Source organism: Peromyscus maniculatus, chromosome 20, assembly GCF_049852395.1.
Source record: "Peromyscus maniculatus bairdii isolate BWxNUB_F1_BW_parent chromosome 20, HU_Pman_BW_mat_3.1, whole genome shotgun sequence".
NCBI lineage: Eukaryota > Metazoa > Chordata > Mammalia > Rodentia > Cricetidae > Peromyscus > Peromyscus maniculatus.
The window spans coordinates 64080221-64106612 of NC_134871.1; the positions used below are offsets into that span (position 1 = coordinate 64080221).

The following is a 26392-nucleotide window of genomic DNA, read 5'->3' on the forward strand; positions in this document are numbered from 1 at the left end:
TCATATCTGTAATAAACCTTTCTCCTCAACCCTTTGGGCGCAGTCATGTCCTCCCTGTTATTTCTTTTCTTCATTCAGAAGCACCTTCAACGTCTGTGCCTTCTACTCATATTCCCCAGAAACGATCCAAACAGGCACCCAGCTAATTAGTGTTCCCATCCCTGTCTTCCATCACGATCTCGTGAGGCCCTTAGTGACTAACCCTTTTAAAGTCACAGCCCCTTGCTTCTCCATCTGGCACTGCCTTATCTGCTTGACAAAACACCATGACCAAGGCAAGGCTGAGCTTAGCTTGGAGGGATGGAGCCGACCCCAAGCACAGTGGGAGAGTGGGAATGGCAGCCTGCAGGCAGACAGACAGGATGGGATGGAGCAGCAGCTCAGAGCTCATATCTTGAACCACAAGCAGGAAGCAGAGAGAGCACACTGGAAATGGCCCAAGTCTTGAAACCTCAAAGCCTGCCTCCAGTCACACTTCCTCATCCTCCCAAACAGCCATCACCGGGGAACCAAGTATTCAAATGAGGGAAACTCAGGGGGGCCTTCTCATTCAACCCACCATAGACACCATTTAACATACTGTGAAACGCATTCTTCGCTTGCTACCTTCTTCCTCCATTAGAATAAAACTCCTGTGTGTCCTTGTCTCCTTTTCCCTCTAATTTTCTTAATGGTTTATTTCCAGGCATCTGGATTAGTATCAATCACAAATAGGACACCTTTTTGGTGAATGGATGACAGTATATATTTTAGTATATCCAAAGCATTTTAAGTTGCCACTGAAGTAAATCAGTGTATAAGAAACATGGATGTTGCCCATGGCATCTAAAAGGTCTTTCTGCAGATGTATCTGGGACAAAGGGAGCTGTTGTAGGGTGAGAGTCATTGGGAGAGCTTATGTGGAACATTTTCGTTTGGGTATAAGGTGATGTTCAGTAAGTAAAACATTAAAAAAAAAAAACAGGGCAAAAATGTGAGTATGAGGATAATAAGGAGGAAAGGAGTGATGGAGAAGAGGAGCCAGAGTGGAAGGGAACCAAAACCTCTACATAGGAGGAGACTTGTAGCTGGTTTTTTGTCTGGATCCAGTGTCTTTGGGCCCCATCTCAAACCAGTTAGGGTTTGTTTGTGCCTAAGCAGCATTGCTCGTAGGGGAAGGCACAAACACATCCCATCCTTAGCAATCAGATCTGGTCTTTTTTAATTTGGGAGTATTTCAGTAGCCAAGGAATCGATCTGGTCCTGAAGGATGTTAAGCTGATCTGAAATTTATTGAAGTTTTTCTGAGATCGGGTGGGACAGAGAGGTTAATTGATGCAAAGAGGGCTGTATGTAGTCCAGTGTAGGGTAGCTTTTCTATCCTGCCAGCTGCTCCCAAATAACCACACAGAGGCTTAATATTAATTATAAATGTTTGGTCAATAGCTCAGGCTTGTTTTTAGCTAGTTCTTATAACTTAAAGTAACCCATTTGTATTAATCTATGTGCTGCTCCGAGGCTCATTTACCTCATCTGTGTACTTCCCATCCTGCTTGCTGTGCATCTCATGGCATCTCCTCTGACTCTACCCTTCTTCTCCCCAGCATTCTCTCTGCCCCAAAAATCCTGCCTAGCCATCAGCCTTTCAACTTTATATTTACAATGAGTGCGACACATTTTTTACAGTGTTCAAAAGGATTATTCCACAGCAGTCCACCTGTTTTAGTTCCGAGTCCTGGAAACAATATCTATTGTAGCAAAAAGAGGGATAAGTTGAATGGTCCATTAGTTCCCTTTTTGGAGGTAATCCAAACTGGTTTGGGGGGTTTGGGAGCACTGATTCCAACTGCTTCAAGCCGACAAAAATGAGTGATGTAGAAGGGACCACAGTTAGGGTGCCTCAGAGGATGATCCATCCAAGGAGCCGCAATAACACAACAGATCAGAAAGATCGGAAACATAAGTTGGGAGGTAATAACTTTGCAACCTTGTGGGAACATTAAGAGGCAAAGTTAAAGAGGAAAATGTTTCAGATCAAGATTATCGTAAGCAATTGTTTAGTAAGGTTAAGTGATCAGTTGTTTCTAGGTCTGTGGTGAGGGCGAACATCATGGCAGAGAGCACATAGTGGAACAAATCTGCCTACCTCATGGTGTAGGGAGGGGCAGAGAGAAGGAGGGAGGAAAGAAAAGAGATAGGAAGGGGAATAGGGTCCATGCTCATCAGGGGCACATTTAGGTAGGCCCTACCTCGTAAAGTTACCACCAGTTCCCAATATACCATTAAAGCTATGAATCCATCAGTGGATGAATACATTGGTTGATAATAGGAGAGCCTTCACAATCCAAACACCTGCCAAATGCACGCCCCTCCCAACACAGAACACTACTATGTTAGGGACAAAGCTTTCAAAATAAGAGCTTTGGGGAGATATTTCAACCCCAACCCCTACCATACAGAGAGATATGAATACTAGCATGGAAGCTTACAATCAGACAAATGTACTTTTTACTGTTTTATAGCTTTTATATTTTGCACCATTTGAATATATTATTTACTCCCAAGGCTAATTGCATTTAAAAATGAAAACATACGGAAGAAAATCCTTGAAAGAGTAGTATGAGTCTATTTCTCTTGATGAATTGGAAGGAAGGATTTTTGTTTGTTGAGAACGAGGGACAGAGAAACCACAGAGAGAGGTGAAAGTAGGAAATGGCCATGAAAGACAAGGAGAGAAAAGTCAAGGTTTAAGTAAGTGCTGGAGGGGCCCCAGGGAAAGGCACGTTCTCGTCAGTCTGTTCAGTAATCTAAGGCTTTGCTCAGCAGCTCCAAGGGCAAGTAACACTGTGAGGTATCTCTTAGCTGCAGCCTCTGAGGTGGAACACTGGGAAACAAGGATCGATCAAATAAAGGCCCTATCAAGCGAGTAGCCACAGAGAGGGGCCATGGATGCCACCATACAGAAAACAGAAGTCATGCAGATCTCACAGGCTCCAAACTGTTCGAGGTTCTTGTATACTTCGTGAAAAATAGGTGGACGGGATATGTCTTTAATGCTGTATAAATTAGTTTGCTTTTTTTTAACCTTTACCAAAGATGGTTGCATAAAAACTTATAACAGTAGATCTCAGTAATTTTAACAGTGGTGGCTCAGTTGTTAAGAGCCCTTGCTGCTTTTGCAGGGGACCCAGGTTCAGTTCTCAGCACCCACATGGTGGCTCACAGTCATCAATAACCCCACATCCAGAAGATCTGGTGCCCTCTTCTGACCTCCGCAGGCACCAGACAGGACATGGGGCACATGCATACATGCAGGCAAAATACCCATACACAGACAACAATAAAATAAGTAAATCTTTTTAAACATTTAATAGTAAGTAGCCGGGTGGTGGTGGTGGTGGTGGTGGCGGCGGCGGCGGCGGCGGCGGCGGCGGCGGCGGCGCACGCCTTTAGTCCCAGCACTCGGGAGGCAGAGGCAGGCGGATCTCTGTGAGGTCGAGGCCAGCCTGGGCTACGGAGTGAGTTCCAGGAAAGGCTCCAAAGCTACACAGAGAAATCCTGTCTCACAAAAACAAAAACAAATTACTAGTAAGTAGGTACTAATTGAAAAAAAATACTTTAAATTCAGAGCTAAGTCTCTTCTATTCATTTTATAGATTTGATTCCTGAACATGCTCCCAGGTCTCTTTCTAGTAAACAACTTGCTTTTTATAAGTTTCACCTGGAAAATTCCAGTGTCAGAATGAAGTTTTCCAGTGTTGGTTTGGGGAGTGGGGAGAATAATCCTAGAGGGTGATTAGACAAACACCTTTCAGTAGGAGATGGGTTGCCATGAGAGTTGCTCTGTGTTCAGATGGTCACTTGCCAGCATCTCATGCAGGATAGCAATGCATGGCATGCAGCTTCTAGAAGCTGTCTCTGAAACTGTTGTAAAGTTGTGGGGGTTTTCAAATTTGTTTGTTTGGTTTTTGTTTTTGTTTTTCATGACAGGGTTTCTCTGTATGTCCCTGGCTGTCCTAGAACTCACTCTGTAGACCAGGCTGGCCTTGAACTCAGAGATCTGCCTGCCTCTGCCTCCCAAATGCTGGGACTGAAGGTGTGAGACACCACCGTCCAGCCGACCTGCTGTAAAGTTCTAATGAGAATTTTTCATATTTCAGGTAGAAGATGAACAAGCCTCTGACACCATCCACGTACGTTCGCAGCCTCAATGTCGGAATCATTCGGAAGCTGTCGGATTTTATCGATCCTCAGGAAGGATGGAAGAAATTAGCAGTGGCTATTAAAAAGCCATCTGGGGATGATAGATACAATCAATTTCATATAAGGTAGTATGGCGTTTATTTTTCTTTTTAAATCCTTCCCATCACAAGAAGGATACAGGCATACACACCGTCTAACATATTTGCCTCTCTCTTCTCATCTCTGCTTGATTTAGTAGAAAATACAAATACAGGCTTAAATTTTGTGCTGTATTTTGAAGTTAAAAACTTAATGTCAAAATTTGTCTTACAAATTTTGTAATTTTGTAAGAAGGAAGAAAATAAATTATTGGGTTTTTTTTGTTTGTTTGTTTAGTTTGTTTTTAATCAATCTGGTAAAGACTCTAAAGCTAGGCTCCCAAATTATTCTTCCTGCAAATGTCTGCTCACGTGAAGGCCAACATCATAAAGTACGAGGGAGAAGCTCAGCTTTCAAACTTGGAAACCAAATTCCCAAGGATAGTTTGTTGATATTTCCATTAAAAATGGGAGGGGGTTATTGCAGCTGTCATTCCAGAGAGAAGGGGGTCTTCCCTACCAAACAGTGCCACCAGCTGTCAGAATAAAAAAATGTATGATGTTAGCAATGTACAGCCGCCAGTGAAGACTGGTTCCCACAAGGCTCATCGGGGCCCAAAAGCATAAGAGTTTTGTCCACAAATTTTCTGTGCATTAAGAAAGAGAAAACTAACTTTTTCTACTGACCCGGTCTTGTGTAGCCAAGGCTGGCCTCAAACTTGTAAGGCTAGCCTTGGACTCCTGATCCTCCCGTCTCTACCCGCTAAGTGCCAGGATGACAGGTACGCACCAGCAAGAGAGGGGTACTTGTGTTGTGAGGAAATCTGAAGCCACATCCCCCTATCCAAATGATCAGACAGTGCCACCAGTCATGGCACAAAACTGCATTTTGTGCCTCTGGATATGATGTAGCAAAAAGAACACATTACCTCCTGTGTGGTTCTTACCAGAACTGTTACTCGTGATTGAAATTACTCATTAAAAAGTAGTCCTGTAAATGGAGACAGTGAGACACAGACAAGATACCTGACCTACACTGTAGGTACGCCACAGAGAGAGAGGTGGAAAATGTAGCCAGAAGATTTCCTGTGTCCCGCCTGGCCCGCAGTCAGGACAAATCTCTCACCCACAGCCTATTATAAAATAATCACACAGAGGCTTAATATTATTTATAACTGCTCAGCCATTAGCTTAGGCTTGTTACTGACTAGCTCTTACATTTAAATTAACCCATAATTCTTATCTATGTTTAGCCACATGGCTTGGTACCTTTTCTCAGTTCTGCTTTGTCATCTTGCCTCCTCTGTGTCTGGCTGGAGACTCCTGACTCTGCTCTTCCTCTTCCCAGCACTCCTTTAGTCTGCTCGCCCCACCTATACTTCCTGCCCGGCTACTGGCCAATCAGTGTTTATTAAACCAGTGTACAAGAGCATTATCCCACAGCAGGAAAGAGCATTCAGAAGAGCACAGATGTGGGCAGAGGCTGCCAGTTGGCCAACTGATAAATCTAGATGGAGGTTAAGTTGTTGTTCACTATGTTATTCTTTCAAAGTTTTTGTTAAGTTTGAAATGTTTCCGAAGAAAACCTTTGGAAGAAAAACAGAATGGGCTGTTTTGGTTAAGTTTTCAGTATTACTTTCTAAAGCTAATTTTTAATTTTAAAGAAATGAAATGAAGAAAAAGATGTTTTCCTTTCTATTTGACTAAATATAGCTAAGATCACAGCCTAGGTGCATTCTGCTTCATGAAGCAGCCCTTATTCATTTAAAAGTATATAGCTAGAAGACTGAATGTGTCATGCAAGGTGTAGGTAGACCTTGCGATATAGCTAAGTGATTTAAAAGTGTACGCTTTGGTCAGAAGAGCTCAGAATTTGGATCTAAACTTGGGTACATTTTGAGTGTGCTGTGTGGTCACAGCTAGCTACTCCACCCAGTACGGTCTAGCAGTCTCATGCTAACATTCTCAGTTGTCTCTCTAGAGATGTCCTGTAGCTCTCTGATTAAACATTCAGGGTATATTTAATAACTAATATTAACTGGGTGGGTTTGAGCAGTATATGCGTGTATGTGTTTGTGTGTGCGTGTTAAGTGAGCGTGCTTGTGGAGGCCAGAGGTCAACATGAGGTGCCTTGCTCACTCTCGCTCCATCTTGTTTTTTGAGACAGGGTATCTCACAGAGCCTGGAGCTTGCAGATTCATCTAGACTAAGTAAACAGTGGGCATGAGGGATCCACCCATCCCTGCCTATCCAGCCCAGTATTAGAGCAGGTGCCCTGCACTGGCCCTTTGCCGGGATGCTGGGGAATCTGATCTCAGGGTCATCAGTCTTCACACTCGCAACAGCGAGCACTTCACGACTGAGCTGTCTCCTCTGCCCCAAAAGTCAGCTTACATTTTTTAAGAGTTCTTCATTTTATCCTGTTGTGTGTGCATGTTTTGCCTACATGTATGTATTTTCACCACATGCATGCCCATGCCAGTAGAGGGCAGAAGATTGTTTTAGAACCAAGAGAACTGGAAATACAGGTGGTTGTGAACTGCCCTGAGGATGCTGGGAACCAAACCCTGGTCCTCTGGAAGGGCAGCCAGTGTTCTCAACCACTGAGCATCTCTCCCGCCCCAGTGGTTAACTTATCATCCTCTTTGGTCCCCTTTCTGCTGAGTGTCTTTCTCCTAGTCGGGGTCCTTACAGGTTCCCTCACACCCCCATTGCTTTTCTGTCCTCAGGTCCAGAGATCCGGACAGAAGGGGATGCGGGAGTGGGGTGGAGATCAGTGCCTATTTTCCTATGAACTCTCCTTGTGTACTGGTTTGTTTCTTGCTTTTCAGGAGATTCGAGGCGTTACTCCAGACTGGAAAAAGCCCCACTTGTGAGCTGCTGTTTGACTGGGGTACCACCAACTGCACAGTCGGGGACCTTGTGGATCTTCTGGTCCAGATTGAACTCTTTGCCCCCGCTACTCTCCTGCTGCCGGGTAAAGTGGGCGTGGCCAGAGCGTCAGCAGCTGGCTGAAGTGACGCATGGCAGGAATACCAGTGTTTATTCTTCTTTTTACTCTCCGGTGGAATGAACGAACCTGACATTTGAGTCCTGCATTCTTTCAGCTCTCCCCAGCTTTCATCCACTCTAGATGCCTAGTGCTCTGGACTCTGCTGCTAAATTGCTATAAGCTTGGGGATGGAGTCTAGCCCCCCCTCAGAGTCAGGTAGTTTTGTGCCAGGGGGGTTTATTTAGAGGAATGAAGAATGTATCCTGTACGAATTTATTCTCTTGAGTGATGTCTCCCTCTAGACCCCCATTTGGCTTCACCTTGACGGGACTCATCATGGCTTCGTTACTCTGCATTCCCCTGTGTTACTATTGTTACTATTGTTCTGTCTCCTCATTAACCCACTTCCCTTCTCCCTTTCATACACTAGGGGGTCTCAACCTTTACTGTGTAAAGAATCTCAGAAAGATCTCGTTGAACACGTAGATTCCTGGACTCCATGCCACGCCTTCTTTTGGGGGTGTTTATTGGTTTTGGTTTTGGTTTGTCAAGGGTTTTTCTATGTAGCCCTGGCTGTCCTGGAACTCACTCTGTACAGCAGACTCGCCTCGAACTCAACAAAGATCCGCCTGCCTCTTCCTCCTGGGTGCTGGGATTAAAGTGTGTGCCACCACCGCCCAGCACCACACCTTAAAAGGACTCATAACACTGAGTTCAATGTCTAAAATGTTTTTGGTCCTGTTTCCCCATACATACTCCGTGTGTGTGTGTGTGTGTGTGTGTGTGTGTGTGTGTGTGTGTGTGTTCAGTTGTTTGTTTTTGAGGTAGAATCTCATGTAGCCCAGACTGACCTTGAACTTACTATGTAGTCAAGACCAGAGTTGAACTTGGTCCTCCTGCCTCCACCTTCAAAGTGCTGGGATTACTGGTGGGCACCACCATGCCAGCTGGTTCTTTATTCTTAAATAACTGCAGTGTTTCCTAATTTCCTAATGGTTCTGAACCACTTTCGTAAACACTTATCACTCGGTCTATTCATCTTTATCACAACGGACAGCATCTTACCGGGTGTCTTCCTGTGTTTGGTGAGGATGTAGGGCCAACATCTAGAAGCTGCATGTGAGTTTCTGGTTGTCTTGGTTAGGGTTACTGTTGCTGTGAAGAGACACCATGAGTACGGCAACTCTTATAAAGAAAAACATTTAACATTTTACTGGGGCTGGCTTACAGTTCAGAGGTTTAGTCCGTTATCCTCATGGTGGGAAGCATGGCAACACACAGGCAGACGTGGTGCTGGAGAGGGAGCTGAGAGTCCTACATCCCAATCGCCAGGCACCAGGAAGAGAGAGACACTGGGCCTGGTTTGAGCATCTGAGAACCTTAAAGCCCTCTCCCAGTGACACGCTTCCCCCAACAAGGCTGCACCTCCTAATCGTCCCACTCCTTATGATCCTAGGGGGGGTCATTTTCATTGAAACCACCCCACTGATTTTTTACACAAAGACCTTTCTCTTACACGGAGACTAACTTTGTCTTCTTGTTCGGCAGATGCTGTCCCCCAAACTGTCAGCTGTGTACCTCCTAGAGAAACAGCAACAGTGGAACAGACACACAGGCCTTGCTGTGAAAAAGACAGCACACCTGTAATGCCTGTGCCGAGGCTAGAACAGAGCTGTGGGCAGCCCGACTCCTCCAGCCCCGCCGAGAAGAGTCTGGAATTCAGCGATACGGATACTCGTAAGTAACGCCGCCTACTCTTTCCCACTGGTGGGTTTGCCATTGTGGTGATGGAAAGGAAACCTCTCCTGCTTGTGCTGTGGGCAGAGCGCTTGGACATTGGTTTTCCTTTAAATTTATTAAGTACCATCGTCATGGGGCTGGAGGGATGGCTCAGCGGTTAAGAGCACTGGCTGCTCTTCCAGAGGACCCAAGTTCAATTCCCAGCACCCACATGACAGCTCACAACTGTCTGTAACTCCAGTTCCTGGGGATCCCATTCCTTCACACAGATGCACGCAGGCAAAACACCAATGCACATTTTTTTAAAAATACATAAATAAAAGGTACCATCGTCGTGGCATCAGTTACCAGTTCTCTTGGTGACTTGAAGTGTAGATGTAATGGTCTTATTAAATAAACACAGAGCCAAATGTAGAGTTAAAAGTTCAAGAGGTCAGAGCAATAGCTAAGAGCTGAGACTAAAACTGCCTTCTTATCACACGCTGCCGCTGCCGCCCTTCCCCTGAGAAAGAGACCTACTTCCTGTGTGCCTGTCTTTTTATTGACTTTCTGTTCTGCCTTCTCATTGGTTGTAAACCCAACCACATGACCTCCTCGTCACTGCCTGTCTATACCTCCAGGTCTCCATGGTTATTATTGAGATTAAAGGCGTGTGTCTCCAAGCTGCCTATGTCCTTGAACACACAGACTCTGCCTGCCATGTGATTAGATTAAGGGTATGTGCCACCACCGCCGGCTTCTGCTATGGCTTGCTATTAGCACTGACCCCCAGGCAACTTTATTAATCTACAAATAAAATCACATTTCAGCACAAATGAAATATCACCATATTGAAGTAATTGGGACATGCAAACAGTCACAAAAACCAAGAAAGAAAGCAAGTCAGGGTGGTGCTGTACACCTATGCTCCCGATACTTGGAAGGCAGAGGCAGGATGGTCAGGAGTTTGAGGCCAGCTTCAGCTGAATAACAAATACAAGGGTAGCCTGATCTGCATGATATCCTGTCTCAAAACTAACCGTATAAAAAATAATAATTTTTAAATGTGACTAGAGTTTTGGAGGAGTAGACAGAACTTAGCCAAATAAGTATTTTGGGTGGAGGTAGAGTGTTTGGTACAGAATCACCTAGTCTAATTGTCATAAAAAAGATTGTGTGTGTGTGTGTGTGTGTGTGTGTGTGTGTGTGTGTGTGTGTGATCTTCAAATTGAGAAAGTATCAGTTACTAAAGCCACATTCCTTTGTGTAAGCGCCTCTTCCTTGTTTTGTCGACGTGATAGGTTTTCACAGTTTTTCATTTTATGAACTGAAAAGTATCACAAATAACTTTGACGAACGGCCTGTTTCTCTCGGCGGCAGCAGAATGGGAGAGGGAGGCTTCGGAGTGGTGTACAAAGGCTGCGTGAACAACAGGACCGTGGCGGTGAAGAAGCTTGGAGCGGTAAGCTGTCCCCCTTCCTCCTGTTGGAACAGGCTGTCAGTTAACATTCACGGATTTATCATCTCAGCACCTGCTCCCTTTAAGTGGACCCCATCCTAACTTCGCCTCTCTTATCATGTAAGAACCTACTGAGGGCTGTGAAGAACTCTCTCTAGAAAAGCGTTTACGGACACAGATATAATAGAATCATGTTTGTAATGGTGGTAGATTCACAAGATAAAGTTAAGAAGCCTTGCACCACAACGCCGCTTACATAATTTAGATTAAAGATAAGTGTGGTTAGTTGCTTTTTTTTTTTTTATTCTTTTTCTCTTTTGGCTCTTTGCTTTTTGGGGGCCTGCCACCCAGCTCCCAAATAAATACACAGAGGCTTATTCTTATTTATAAATGCCTGGCCTTAGCTTGGCTTGTTTGCAGCCAGCTTTTCTTAAGTTATCCCATCTACCTTTTGCCTCTGGGCTTTTACCTTTCTCTGTGTCTGTATACCTTTCTTTCTTACTCCATTGCTTGCTGTATTGCTGGGTGCCTGGCCCCTGATGTCCTCCTTCTTTCTCTCCTAGATCCCTCCTCTCCCAGATTTCTCCTTCTATATATTCTCTCTGCCTGCCAACCCCACCTATCTTTTCTCTTGCCTTGCTATTGGCCATTCAGCTCTTTATTAAACTATCAGGTGTTTTAGACAGGCACAGTAAAACAACTTCACAGGGTTAAACAAATGCAACATAAATGAATGCAACACATCTTTGCATTGTTACACAAATCCTAAATGGTCTTCTAATAAAAACCCAGAGCCAGATATCAGGGTAGAAGCTGAAAGATCAGAGAGACAAAGGAACGAGCCACTAGAGAAACTTCTCACCACTACTGAATCCTCAAGCCAAAAGCCTCTGTGTCCTCAGCCAAAAGGGCTCCAAACTCCTGTCTCCTTCTGCCTTATATTCCTTTCTCTGCCCAGCCATATCACTTCCTGTGTCGGCCTTCCTAGTGCTGGGATTAAAGGCCTGTGACTCCCAAGTACTGGGATTAAAGGTGTGTGCCACCACTGCCTGACCTCTATGGCGAACTCTGGCTGGCTCTGTCCTCCAATCTTCAGGCAAGCTTTATTTCTTTACAAACAGTATATCACCACATTGCATCATTAAGCAAATATTCCAAAGCATAAACAAACATAACACACCTTAAAAGTAATATTCCTCAACAGATAAAATACTAAGAAAATGTCATCTGGATACTTTTGTATGGCCTGTCTCATTTAAAAGTATCATTTAGGTGCCAATGAGATGGCTCTGTAGGTAAAGGTGCTTGCCACCAAGCCTGATAATCTGAGTTTAATTCCGGGGACCCACTTGGTAAAGAAGAGAACTGACTCCTACACATTGTCCTCTGACCTCCACATGTTCACTGTGGCGCGCGCGCACACACACACACACACACACACACACACACACACACACAATAAATGTAATTTTAAAAATAATATTTTATATATATATATATGGAAACGGGGACTCTCTATGTAGTCCTGGCTATCCTGGATCTCACTATGTAGACCAGGCTAGCCTCAAACTCACCTGCCTCTGCCTCCCAAGTGCTGGGATTAAAGGTGTGTGCCACAACGCCCAGCAAAAACAATATTTTTTTTTAAATGCACTTTATGAAAAAGAAGTTTCCTTGCCTGTCCTTTCCCCCTATTTCTATAGGTTTTTTTTAACCTTTAACTATTGATTAATTATAATATCAATCATTAATCTTTCAGATGAGCATGTCCTGTGCATGTATGTACCAGGGGCATCCCTTGTCATGGAGGCTGCAGGTGCTTTCCTAGGATTCGATTATTTTTCTATTCATATTTGCTTTCATTTTGTTACACAGAATTCTTCTTTAAAGTTTCCCCTGTGGTGAAGTTCTACATTTCATTTTGTTCCTACCACAACCCAGAAAGGTTTATATATATATATATTTTTTTTTTCCTTTCTCCAAAACAACATGGACCTAGGGCAATCACATGTATTTCTAGATGTCACTAATTCTATAAAACAAAGAGAGTAAGGTCTTTGTGGAGAGCATGTGTACCCCTGTGTGAATGAGCATTCATGACCTGAGAATGGCCATGTCAAAGACCTCAGTGCCTCGGGCTCTCCTGTGGTCCGAGTGTGGCTGCTGACAAATGGCTGGCCTTTAGCCAAAGCTGGTACGTGTAAAGGGTCTCGACCTCTGTTTTCTCATCCCAGGTGACTCCAGCCTGAGGCTCCTCCCCTACAGAGAAGCCCCCTACCAAGATTAGCTCACTGGCATGCTAGGACATGCTGTACACAATAAACACACCGAGTCTCTGGGTGGCTGGTCTGACTCCATCTCACTTGATCCCAGCTTTGTGTTACTTTTGTCTTTCTGTCTGTCTGTCTTAATCTCCTGTCGCTCCCTGTCGGATTGCCAGGACCCAGCCATGCAGACGATAGCAAGACATTATTTTTTAATTCATTTTACTGTACTGTTAGTGAACCCAGGGCCTTGCTTATGTTAGGCCAGCACTTTACCACCGAGCTACATCCCTGCCCCCTTAATGTCTCACTGGAGCAAAGGTCAAGCTGCACTGGCCGCCCTTGAACTCACTCTGGAAGCCAGGCAGGCCTCGAACTTGATGTCCTCCAGCCTCAGTCTCCCACTTATCTGGGACTACAACCCCGCATCACCAGATCTGGCTTACCATGTGATTGTAAAGTAAGCAGATCAGCAGGGCACTCTTCCCTGGGTCCCCTGCCAGCTTCAGGAGCCACAGGGTAATTGTATCATGTCACAATATGTATTTTTATTTTCACAGATGGTTGAAATCAGTAGTGAAGATCTGAAGCAACAGTTTGACCAGGAAATTAAAGTAATGGCGAAGTAAGTGTCGATCTGCCGGTGTGGCATGGGGTGAGAACATGGCACAGGGCAAGGAAGGGGACCTGGTTTCACACCCAAGTGTGCAGATTCGGGGGTGTAAAGATACAGGGTTGAGACTAGCACCATCGGTTCTCCAACTAGATGATCACATACACTCATGCCTGCAGATTAAAAGTAGTCAGTACTCTACATCACAGCAACGTTACAGAGGATTCGACGTGTTTTCCATGATCAGGTTTTCTATTGCCAGAATTCCTGACAGTTCAGCAGTAGCTACTTAAAAAACAAAATAAAACAAACAATTTCTAAATCCAAGCATGATGTTGGTACACTCCTGTAATCCCAGTACTTGGGAGGTCAAGGTAGGAGGTTGTGAATTCAAGGGCAGCCTGTGCTACATCGCAAGGTCCAAGACAGCCTGAGCTATAAAGGAAGACTCTGTCTCAAAAAATTAAATAAATAATAAAAACAAAAACAATTTATAAAATAACAGACCCTCGGAGAAGTTAAAATTCAGAGGAGTGTGAGGAAATACTATATACAAAGATACTGAGACTGTATTGATGGGCTCCATAAGGAAGGGAAGGAGAACCAAATCAGCAAATGTGGTAATTCCAGTGACTGGTATTTGAGTATATATAGTATGCCATACACAACATTATCTGCTTACAGTTCATGGACTCATTTAATTCTGAGAACAATGAGTACCACCTCCTTTATTAAAAAAAAAAAAAAAAAAAAAAAAAAAAACACAAGATTTAGAAGTGTGAAATAATTTGCCCAAGGTCACATCGCCATCAAGTATTAGGGATGGGTTCTGGTCCAGATGTAGCTAATTCCAGAGCTTTTGATCTGAATCCTAAGGAAGTCATTAACCCAACGCCATGAGGCCATTGCTTTCCATCACCCACTCCACTTATTTACCCTCCTAAAATAGCTAATAGACCCAGAGTAACTCGTGTACAGTAAAAACGATGCACATGGAAACAACAGACCAAGCGCTCCTCAGATTTGACCTCCTCATCTCTACCTCCATTGTCCAGTTCTAAAAGTAACTTGTGGCCCAGGCAGTGGAATGTCCGTCACAAACAAGGCTCTGGGGTTTATCCCCAGCACCACCTAAAGCTACACGTGGTGGTCACACACTTGTGGATTGCACTACATCCCCAGCCTCTAGTGTTATAATTTTTTAAGTGTCAGTTTCTGGACCTTACTACCAGAATGACCTAGTCCAAATTTCTTATCTCTACCCATGAGGGAGTAAAAAATGATAACATGTTGTGAAGGTTGATGAAACAAAACAGGTGAGCCTCCACCTGCTTTATAGATAGTAGAAATTCGATCAACATTACCTACTTGTGTCTAAAATATGCAAATTTGGTGAAAATGGAGGATTTATCGATTCAACTGACACTTCTCAGAGTATTTCTGACATCAGAAGTCTGATTTTACTCAAGGGTAATGCAGAGTTCTAGATGGCATGGAATGAACAAATTAATAAACCCTGAACGGAGCATCTCTCAGGTGCTGTGTGTGCTTCCGGGATCTCACAGCTATTTATAAATTATCACAGCATCCACATTGTGTGGTACTGTGATGTCAGTACCATGTTCTGTCTGCAGGGAAACCCTGAGGCTGAGGTTGTCAATGTGCCATGCGTCACCGGTCCAGGAGGGGGCAGGACTGCGCTTTCAGTGGAGGCCCGCACCTTTGTTAGTCTGTGGCTAGTGTACTCATTTCTCTCAAGTGTACACAACGCTCAGATGGTAGACAAGCATGCATGCGGTTAAGGACCGTAAATATGAAAGTCAGATGTGACTGAAGGTCGTTCCTGTAAAGCCTGGGGTGGGTTAGAGTTTTGTCATGTTAGAGGATTTGTCCCGGCTCTAAGTTTCCAGATCTTGGAAATGCACGGAATGAAGATGAGCACCAGCCTCGCCCTGAACTAACCTGTCTCGGGTTCCTTTGATCTGATCAAATGTGGCTACAGACTCGGGAGAGGTTCGCTCCTGCTGTGGCTCAGGATTACTGAAACCGGAAGACCCTTTCACAGAAAAGAATGAACAATTTCAATGAGCATGTTAGCATGTTAGGAACATCTGTCATATTACATACGCTATGTATATTACATATTACATACACACATTTACATATGCAGTTTATCTCTTTGATCTTTCTGCTAGAACTCCTACACGGAGTAACTCCGGGAAAGATTTATTATAACAATTTTGCATGTTCCCTCCCTCACTTGCACAGGTGTCAGCACGAAAACCTGGTAGAGCTGCTTGGCTTCTCAAGTGACAGTGATGACCTGTGCTTAGTGTATGCTTACATGCCCAATGGTTCCTTGCTGGACAGACTGTCCTGCCTGGTAAGACACCCGTCACCAGACTGTCTCCCTTCCCGTGTCTACGGTGGATTGCTGATGTTCACATTTGGTCGGGATCACTTAAACCACATTAAACTTACTGTTTTCCCGTTCTGTAAAACGATGCAGCTTATGTGTTGACAGGTATTACAAATTCAGAATGCAAAGGCATCAGTGAAGTAAACGTTGAAGATCTTCTTACATATTTTTACTTTCAAGTAAAGAGTACAGAGTCCACTTAATCTTACTGGAGATTATTTTTTGTGAGCTTTAGAAATTGTAACCCAAAATTCTTAGTGATACAGTCAGTGACACAAACGTGACTACAAAGAATACTGTTACGGGTTTTCTATGGATTTTTTTTTTGTTTTCACCTAAACCATTGTTTTAAATCCGGTTTGTCTCTTCATAAGGATGGCACTCCGCCACTTTCTTGGCACATGCGATGCAAGATTGCTCAGGGTGCAGCTGATGGCATCAGTTTTCTACACGAAAACCACCATATTCATAGGGATATTAAAAGGTAAGCCTCCTCTGAAGAAGCTTTTGAAAGCCATCTTTAAAGCACAGTTTTCTGTCGCTCTTCTCAGTGACTCTGCCCGTGTGTCTGAACGGACAGTGGCCGGACTGTCCCTGTCACTGGAACGCTCTCTGCACTGCACACACCTATAATCTCCACTGTGCCAAGCCTTCTGACCTATTCTCCTTGGGGAGATTAGGTTCGTTCTTGGTTTTTGGATCACTGATCTCTCCTGAATCACCTTCGTCCTCCATGGATAGTTTTCAGCCCTCTCCGCTCATGTGTTATTTACCTCATTAAGTATTTACCTGCTATATGCTAGATATTGTACATGATGTGGTTGACAGATGTAGCTCAAAAGCAGAGCTCAACACCAGTCAGAGAATCACAAAACAGCAGAGTTTTAGTGTTTAATTATAGTGGTCAGTATCACTATAAAGGATTTTAAAAGACAATGTTTAAGCTGAGACTTGAACAATGAGCTGGAAATAAGGAAGCAGTTTGAGGGTAGCTGTATAGAAGATGAGGAAAATATTCTAGAAAGCATAAGCCTATAAGGTGAATGTTAAGAGAGAACATGAGGGGGCTGGAGAGATGGCTCAGTGGTTAAAAGCATGGGCTGCTCTTCCAGAGGACCTGAGTTCAATTTCCAGCAACCACACGTAGCTCACAATCATCTCTAGTGGGATCTGATGCCCTCTTCTGGCATAAAGGTGTACATGCAGATAACACTCATGCAAAAAATAAATAAATCTTTTTTTAAAAAAAAAGAGGGAATATGACATCATGATGAATTACAGGAAGTGAAATGATTACAGTGTGACTGATGTGTAGAAAGTGAGGGGTAGGAGACATGAGAGAAATTAAATAGATGAGCAGGCAATCAAGTCCTATGGGGCCCGGTAAAGACAAGGGTTTGATCATAAATGTAATAAGATGCTGTTGAAAGTTATAAAACTATGCCAGTCGCTCTCAGCCTTCCTAATGCTGCAACCCTTTAATAAATACAGTACCTCATGTTGTAGTGACCCCAACTATAAAGTTATTTTCGTTGCTACTTCATAATTAGTTATAATATTTGATATGTAGAATATCTGATATTCGGCTCCTCTAAAAGGGTCGTTTGACCCCATAGGGGTCGCACCATACAGGTTGAGAACTACTGGACTACAGCATCATATTCAAGTTTTGTGAATCACTTTGAGTCTAGCATAGAGAGCAGTTTAAAATCAGGGGTAATTAATAGATTGCTGCAGACATCTTGGTAGACATAGTTCATATGAGCAGAAGCAAGCAGATACAAGTGATTAAGGTGGCAAGATATGTTTATATCTTAGCTTGTAGAGGGTTCAGAAAGAAGGAGTATCAGTAATAGCCTTTGAACTTACAACACTCACAGTTGCGCTCTGGGAATGACTGTGACATGACTCACTTATATAAAAAGGACTGGAAAAGGTCCAGGTTGGAGTGGGCTTAGAAGAGGTGTACGTTATGTGTTTGAAATTCTTTTAAGACAGGGAAGTGGAGAGGCTAAGCAGGCAGTATGACATAGATTTACAGGTAGAAGTCTCAGCTGAGTACATAAATGTGTATAGCACTTGCATGTACATGATGCTTAAGGAGTTATCATTTAATTACGGAAATATATAGCATAAGGGCCCAGGATTAAATCCCAAGGATCCCTAAGACATAGCCAAACAAAAGGGGACAGTCCCCAAAAGACATCTAGTAAACTATAGAAACACATAAGTAGATGAAAGCCTATACATGGATTGTAATGTCTTTAAAATCGAGTAAAGAAAGTTTGCCAAGAGGGGTGGTCAGAAGTCAACTTAACCCATTGGATTAATACCATCCAGGTCAGTTACGACTTTATGGGGAGCTATTTCCATCTAGGAATTGAGTTAGAAGTCAGGTCGTATAGAGGAGAGAGTGGGAGCCAGAAAACTGGGAATAGAATAGAAATAATCTGTTTGTGATATTTTGATACTGAAGTGTGACATCTGAAAACAGATGTCATTTAGGAAACCCTTGAAATTACCAAGACTATGAAAAGGGCCTAAAAGGAAAAGGATGCAATAGAGAAAAACAAGACAGTTCTTAAACTACAGTCATGGGGAATGCACCGAGCCACACGGAGGAGGGGGCTGGTTCAGAGACTGGTCAGTCTCTGTGTCTTATGTGCTGGGATTTTGCTCGCTGTCTTCTGTTCTTCCTGTGTATTCTATGCCATGCCTTTGCACAGGTTTATTGGATGTGCCTGAAAATTTGCACTTCCCACTTACCCCCAGTCTTCTTTCTACCTAACATGTGTTAACTTCTATCAGCTTTATTTCAAGCCCTCCTACTCCATAAAAACCAGTTTGTACTAGATCTCAGCTGTTCACTACCACAGTGCCAGCCTAAGGTCCAAAAAGGCAGGTTTGATAACATCAGTCGCCCATTCTGAGACCTGAATGGTGTCCTGGTGCCCAAGGATCAAGTCCAAATTCTCTCTGCGTTCCATGGACACGAGTGGTCGTGTGTACTGTATTCGCCTTACGCTCTCACCACCTTGTTCATCCATGTGCCTGCCATATGTCTTTCTTCCCTCTCAGTACTATCCACTTCTAATCACTCTTTAAGACCAAGCATGCTTCTCAACTGCTCTTGAGATCCCTCCTTTCACCTACACACAGTTATTCTCTCAGCATTTCGTACCGAATATTACCATCATGTGATCCTCATTGGTTTTTAAAAATTATTCATATGCCTTTGTCACAAATAAGACCTGTGATTGTTTTTTGTTTTTGTTTTTGTTTTTTGGCCCTTGGGTTAAGCATTCAGCTTAAATACCGTAAACTGTAGGAGCTCTCAGTAAGAAAATACATACACATGAATGCATATGATAAATGGATGAAGATCTTTTAGCTGGGCATGATATTTCTTTAAGATTCCTAGGAGTACAGCCCTGCAGGGCAGCACACACCTTTAATCCAAAACTCTCTGTGAGTTCAAGGTCAGCCTGGTCTACATAGTTCCAGAACAGCCAGAGCTACATACTCAGACCCTGTCTCAAATTATACATATATATATATATTTCCAGGAAGGACAGGTGAAAGAAATAAAAATTGCTGAGGTTTGGTTGGAAATTTCTTTCTAAATGTATTAAATCGTGTTAGGAAAGGAGCTAAAGTGACTTTGACTCATTTCAAACCCCGACACAGAAAGACAAATACCTCATGTTCTCATTTCTAGAAACTAATCCCAGAGAACTTTGGGATGCAGGGGTACTCACTAGGGACAGGGGGAGCAGGAGCGGAGGCAGAGGCATTACCAAACAAGGTTGAGCCGTGGCTTCTGAGTCCCCCTGAGCTCAGTAGAGCTTAGGCTAAGACAGCCCGTGAGGTCTCTCAGTGTGGCTGAAAGGACACAGAATGTCAGCACGGCACATGGAAATGGCTGGTGACTGTAGGGACTGCCGTGCCCCCGAGCGTGGTATGACTCTACACACCGCGGACAAGACTGAACTGCCCTGTTACACGGAAGGTATGCAGATATACCCCATTAGAAAATCCGAATTTCTTCCAAAGAACAGTGCTTTTGGCCTGAGGATATAGACCAGTAGGAAGGCTGTTACCTTTCCCCCTCCACCCCCTGAGTGAAGCTCTGGAGTTACTCACCAGCACCATTAAAAAAACATTTTTTTTAAGGAAAGCTCCTTTGGAAGGCTGTACTAAAACTGTGCCCTCCCTTAAGGGGAAATGTTATTATGCTTTCATTCCCTTAAACATCTCTCTTCAAGATACAGAAAAGAAAAGGAAATGGCCATTTCTCTCTTGCTGTCATCTGAATAACTGACTGACCTAAACACATTTCAGTCTTCTATGCTGCATCTATAAAACAACACACAATGTAACTAATTCATCTATATTACAAGTGTGTGTGTGTGTGTGTATGTATGTATATATACACATACACCTCTTTCTAAGAACCTATTTGACCTCAGAGGCAAGAAAAATGTTTTCTTCCTTCAAATTTAATTTTTTTTTCCCAGTGCAAATATCTTACTAGACAAAGACTTTACTGCCAAAATATCTGACTTTGGGCTCGCCCGGGCTTCTGCAAAGTTTACCCAGACAGTCATGACCAGCCGCATCGTGGGCACAACGGCTTATATGGCACCCGAAGCTTTGCGAGGAGAAATAACACCCAAATCTGACATCTACAGCTTCGGTGTGGTATGTGGTCGATCGTTCCCTTTATTGTTTTGCATGTGTTTCTGTACAGTGTGTGTGCATGCGCGTGCCACGGCGTACATATGCCAAGAGCCGGAGGGTGGCTTGCGGGAGCCAGTTCTCTCCTGCTGCCATGCTGGTTCCGGAGATCAGACTCAGGTTGCCAGGCTTGGTAGCAGGTGCCTTCCCTTGCTAAACCTCACTCCAGCCCATGATCATTCCTTTTAAACTGTGAATTACATTAGGATGTTGGAGTCCATGTGTCCGGTTTAGCTCTCCTACATAAATGTATGAGCTGTTTATATTAGCCTGTAGTTACACCAGAAAGTTTATGAACAATTCACAGTATGTAAAAGTTTTGAGTTGATTTCTTTTTAATTACTGCAAGGAAAGATTCTCTTACCGTGCATTCAAAGGAAGCTTCAATTGAGTCAGAGCGCAAAGTTAATCACATCACATAATACGTACGTTTCCTTTCTTGTCTCTTTTGTCATTTTTATTGTCTAACACTCAGAAGTGGAGAACGAGGGGTGAGATGAACGGGGCTCCATCTCCATCTCAGTTTTCCAAATATGTTTCATCTATGGAAACTGAACTTCACCCCACCATAACGTTAAGGCACGGAGTTGTAAACTGTGGCTACTGGCTAGAAAAGAAGATTCTCCTGAGTGCCCTGTAAGAATGAAAGGACCTGAAGTTTCCAGAACACATGCTCAGTAGAACTTTTGGATACCTGTGTCCATAGGCTTTCTACGGAAATGACTAGGGAGATTTCTGTCAACATCCATGATCCAGGCCAGTGGTTAGCACAAGCAAGCCTTGCTTAGGGCGTTCAAGTCCCTGGGCCCAGTCCATACTCCTTTTAATGTCTACTTGATGTCTTCAGTGTTTTGCTAATGGGTCTCTTTATCTTCCTAGGTTTTGTTAGAGCTAATAACCGGACTTGCGGCTGTGGATGAAAACCGTGAACCTCAGTTACTCGTAACTAATTCATTTTTTTTTTCTGTCTTTTCCTCTTTTGCCTGTATGGTTTTAAATTCACGTGTGTAAATGTGTCATATAGAAATAGCATTTCTGACATAAGACTGGCCATGTGTAATGGCATAGTGAAAGTGTGTGATGTATTTACCGTCCTGGATTTTGCTGGGATGTATTTGTGAAGCCTGAAAAGGTTATTTCTGTATTCTTTGTTCCAGTGTCTTTGTAGCAAAGTGAGAAGAAAACTAGTTTACCCATGGTTTGTTACTTTCTGGGGTGTGCAGACCCTGGATGGTGAGGCCATAGGAAAAAAAATCATAGTTTTCATTCATATATGCATAAGAATATAAATGCCAGTAAAAGCTCTCTATTTAATCGTGGAGTGTTTCATTAACACTTCCCTCCTGTACTCCCATTCCTACCCTTTTAATTTTTACATTGAACATCTGATTGATAGTTTAGAAGTAGATGAGTTAAGTGATAACTAAACTTTAGATAAATTATGTCATATCCTTTAAAGATATATGTATCTTTAATGATACATATACCTGTGTCTTTACATATATTTTTATATATATTTATATATATGTGTGTGTCTAAAGAAATATATATGTGATATTCATATATATGAAGACATATATGTGATATATATCATATAAATGTTTCTCAAAATTAACAACTGTACTCCTTTTATCCTCATTTATGTATATGCCCTAATAGCACAAACTGGTATGAACAATTCAGACAATAGATATATACTAGATCATGTCTCAGAATTAGGATCAGACGGTCATAAGGTGTAACTTGCTTATTCAGTCTTGATGCCTGGGCTGGAGAGACGGTGCAGCAGTCCAGAGCTCATACTGCTTTTCCTGAGGCCCAAGTTTAGTTCCCAGCACCCATGATAGGTGTTTTACAACTGCCTGTAACCCCAGCTCCAGGTCTGAGGCCTTGGACCTCCACGGGCGCCTGCAAACTTGTACACATATCCACATATAGACACACACATACATTCGGATGGTTAAAATACGGCTTCATAAGGACAACAAAAGTCTTAGTGCCAATACTAATTGGAGTAAACTGTAGTATGTGAGATTGTTACAAATGTCCACTACTATAAATCAAAAATGTCCATGGTCTGTTGGAAATGTAATATTAAAATAGTATATGTAATATATTTGCACTGGAAGACATCTGTCAGAATATTCTAATGGTATTCACATTTTTATAATGACAGATCAAAAGGTAAATTTTATGTTAACCAGAAATATAAAGTTCTCTGTCTCATCAGTTATGTGAGGTCAAGAGGGAAACCTGAATTGGGGATGCCACATTTCACTTACGCTGTTAGTATATGGACATAGGTAAAGTTCAGGGTGGAGGTTGGATTAAAAACATAAGCATTAGACATACAGAGGCCAGTGAGATGCTCAGCATGTAAAGGTGCTGTCACCTAGCCCGACCTGAGTTCAGTCTCTTGACCTGAGAACTGGCTTCTTCAAGCTGTCCTATGACCTCCACCCTACCCCCTAATATATAAATCAATATAAAAATGATTTCTTATAGGAGGGATTTAGAGATGCAGGTTGGTTGGGAGAACTCTTGCCTAGCTTGCACAAGGCCCTAAATTGGATCCCTAAAACAAAACAAAACAATAGGAAAGCAAAACAAACGAAGCCTCACAGGGCCAAGAACACGGTATGGGGTTAGGAGCGAGACCCAAGCTTCACCTGCTTTGGCTTCTTTTTCAGGCAGCCTTGCCTACACAAAGGCCTACCTAGGTCTCCTAGTGAGACCCTTCTCCCCTTCAGGAGGTATAAAAGTCACCACCGTGGTTCGAATAGGAATGAAAGATAGGATCTCCGTGAGTCACAAGTTTGCACTGCGTTGTTTAACAGTGAAAGTGTGAAAGTCAGGAAACAGCACCCTCTTGAGTGTGGTCTGGCCGCCGCGAAGTCAGTCCTAAGTCTGTAATGTGCGTTCTCAAGTGTGACCTGTCAGTGAGGCTTCCTCCCACTGCCTGTGTAGTTTCACAATCCATCTTGTGGAAGAGCTTTGGAATGCTACATCCCACTCCTCACCCATAATCCTTCCTTTCGATACAAATTTATTTGAGCTACTACAAAATATACTATAAACCAGATGTCTTAAAGTGACAGAATACAGGGCAGGAGTCTGAAGTCGAGGTTTGTTAAGACCATGAATCCCTCTTGAGGGACCAGGAGATACTATTCCCAGCCTCTTACAGGTTCTGGTGGCTTCTGGTAGCTTTGGCTTATACCCTTGTCACTACAGTCTCTGCTGCTAGTGGTCACATTTTCTTCTGTATCTATTTCTTTTTGTCATATATATATGTATATATACCCACACACACACATCACACACACACACACATACACTTGTCATTGAAGTTAGAGCTTGCCTGGATAACGCAGTGTCTTACTTACTGTGTTATTGCTGTGGTAAAATGTCATGACCCACATACACATATAGGAGAAAGGGTGTATTGGGGCTTATGGTTCCCAAGTCTTTGATAGGGAGATATGGTAACAAGTGGCTGGCCTGGCCACAGGAGCAGGAGGCTGGCAGCTCACATCTTAAACCACGAGCTTGAAACAGAGTGAACTGGGAGTAGAGTGGGGCTTGAAGCTCTCAAAGCCCACCCCCAGGTCCTCCAGCGAGGCCACACCTCCCAAGCCTACCCAGACAGCACCACCCATAGAAGACCAAATGAGCCGATGGCAGACATTCCATCCAAACCACTGCACCCAAGATGACCACACACTTCAGATATCTAGAGAGATCATTTTTCCACATGAGGGCATATTTTCAGACCCCAGGAACCAGAACGTAGACAGACACAGATACACGCTTCTGGGGCCATCACTCAACTGACCGTTCAACCCACAGCACCATCTGCTCCTCATTCGTCTCCCAGCCTCCCAGTCCTCCTTTCGCTTTGATTCATCCGTCCGAGTCCCCGTGGATAGAAACGGGGAGTCTGGATCCAGAAGGTAGAATTGCATTTTCAGAAATGATCGAAAAGCTGATGACCCTGAACTGGCAAATGCTGCCAACAGAAATGCATGCAGTTAGCTCATCACAGAAGGATGAGAGTCGTAAAGCTGATGGGTAGGAGTCAATGGGGGAAAAAACTAGCAAGTCAGTAATGTGTGCATGTGTATACATTTCCTTATCTACCGTTTGTCCCGTGTGGCTTCAATCCCTAAGGAGGTTATAAAAAGTAGTAAGATGAGAGTTCAGGTTATTACAAAAATAGACGAAGCTCAGTGATCTAAATTCACATTCTGATGTCTTTCGTTGTGACGCTTTTAACCACGTCTTAATGCCCACTTTCTAGCTGGATATTAAAGACGAGATTGAGGATGAGGAGAAGACGATTGAAGACTACACGGATGAGAAGATGGACGATGCTGACCCTGCCTCCGTCGAAGCCATGTACGCTGCGGCCAGCCAGTGTCTGCACGAGAAGAAAAACAAGAGGCCAGACATTACGAAGGTATCCATTTTATAGCCACACACAGTGAGGGCTCTGGGGGCCGGGATCCTTTCCTGAGTGTCCATTCCAAGGCCTCCATGCCATGTTCTTTTGTTCTTTCTTCTTGAAAGGTTCAACAGCTGCTACAAGAGATGTCTGCTGAAAACGAATGAAACAGACTTCATTTTTTATATGGATATCGAGTTCTATGAGCACTCACCCCTTCACACACACACACACACACACACACACACAGACACACACACACACACCTTTTTTTTTTTTTCTAACTTCTTGTGGTCCTGGAGACTGAAGAAGCACTTTGGCGCTGAGCTACATCACCAGCCTGCTTTCTTTTTTTTTTGTGTGTGTGTGTGTGTGTGTGTGTTTCCATAAATGTTCTTTAACAAGGTGGCATGGTGCAGTGCAATGTCCTGGTGAATAAATGGATGTGTTGACACACCACAAAATTGACAGTAGCATGGCAGCACTCGGCCCCACCTACTCTGTGTGTTGATCATTTTCCATGACAACATCACCAAACTACAGCAGCCTCGCGATTCAGGAAAACAACCCTGCACTGTAGGGTGCAGAGACCCTAGGGTTTGGGGTTTGGGTTTTTTTTTAGGGGGTAGTTTTTTTTGAGACAGTGTAGCCCTAGATGTCCTGGAACTCACTCTCTTTGTAGACCAGGCTGGCCTCGAACTCAGAGATCTGGGTTTAAAAGCATGCATCACCACCATCCGGCCTGAGACCCTAGTGTGAAGTTCAGCAGATTCCACTAATCCCCTGTAAAGCTCTGGTCCAGCTCTTAGCCACCTTAAGCCTCGGTTTTGGCTTTTCTTTTTTGTTAATGAACTCCATGCTCCTGTAAATACTCCTCCTATGCTCCTGTAAGTAACCACCCACCACTGCTCCTGTAGCCCTCATTAAACTCACTGGGTTCCCAGGGTCGACATGGGTGGACATGTTATTGGTGTCCTAATCTGAGTGAATCGATGTTTGCTTGTCTCCCGCAAGAACAATTCACACACTTGGTACTTTATGTGTGGGGTCCCAGTGATGGGCTTAGGGGTGGTACCTGCCTTGTCTCTGCTATGGGCAATAAGAGAGCGACTGGGGCTAAGCTGTCTGAAGGTGGAGCACGCAAAGGGAGCAATCTTGATGTCATCCTTTCCCACGCGGCAGGAATGGCAGGCTCTCCTAATCTACTGGGTGATTTTGTGTGTCCACTTGACACAAACTAGTGTCGTCGGAGAGGAAGAGCCTCAGCTGAGGAAATGCCACCCATGAGATCCAGCTGTAGGGCATTTTCTCATTTAGTGGATCAACGGGGGGAAGGGCCCAGCCCAGGGTGGGTGGTGCCATCCCTGGCCTACTGGTCCTGGGTTCTATAAAAAGGTGAGTTGAGCAAGCCAGGAGAAGCAAGCCAGTAAGCAGCCCCCCTCCATGGCCTCTGCATCCGCTCCTGCCTCTGGGATCCTGCCCTGTT

The 26392-nt window shown here is 43.7% G+C and overlaps 1 protein-coding gene across 3 annotated transcripts in view; it reads left to right on the plus strand.

Moving 5' to 3' along the window:
- Irak4 (interleukin 1 receptor associated kinase 4) overlaps positions 1 to 25856 on the plus strand; it is a 27287-nt gene extending 1431 nt beyond the window's left edge. For 2 of the 3 annotated variants that reach the window (XM_006974323.4, XM_042264589.2), the window contains exons 2-12: positions 4140 to 4307; positions 7091 to 7236; positions 8800 to 8988; positions 10272 to 10432; positions 13254 to 13318; positions 15575 to 15689; positions 16100 to 16209; positions 20243 to 20426; positions 21342 to 21404; positions 24763 to 24921; positions 25032 to 25856. In XM_006974323.4, the coding sequence (XP_006974385.1) occupies positions 4147 to 4307; positions 7091 to 7236; positions 8800 to 8988; positions 10272 to 10432; positions 13254 to 13318; positions 15575 to 15689; positions 16100 to 16209; positions 20243 to 20426; positions 21342 to 21404; positions 24763 to 24921; positions 25032 to 25073 (1395 nt within the window). In that variant the 5' untranslated portion in view covers positions 4140 to 4146 and the 3' untranslated portion in view covers positions 25074 to 25856. Of the gene's footprint in view, positions 1 to 1874; positions 1951 to 4139; positions 4308 to 7090; positions 7237 to 8799; positions 8989 to 10271; positions 10433 to 13253; positions 13319 to 15574; positions 15690 to 16099; positions 16210 to 20242; positions 20427 to 21341; positions 21405 to 24762; positions 24922 to 25031 lie in introns of those variants that run through there. The other variant, XM_076556661.1, reaches the window with a different exon arrangement.
- Positions 25857 to 26392: the final 536 nt, after the last annotated feature.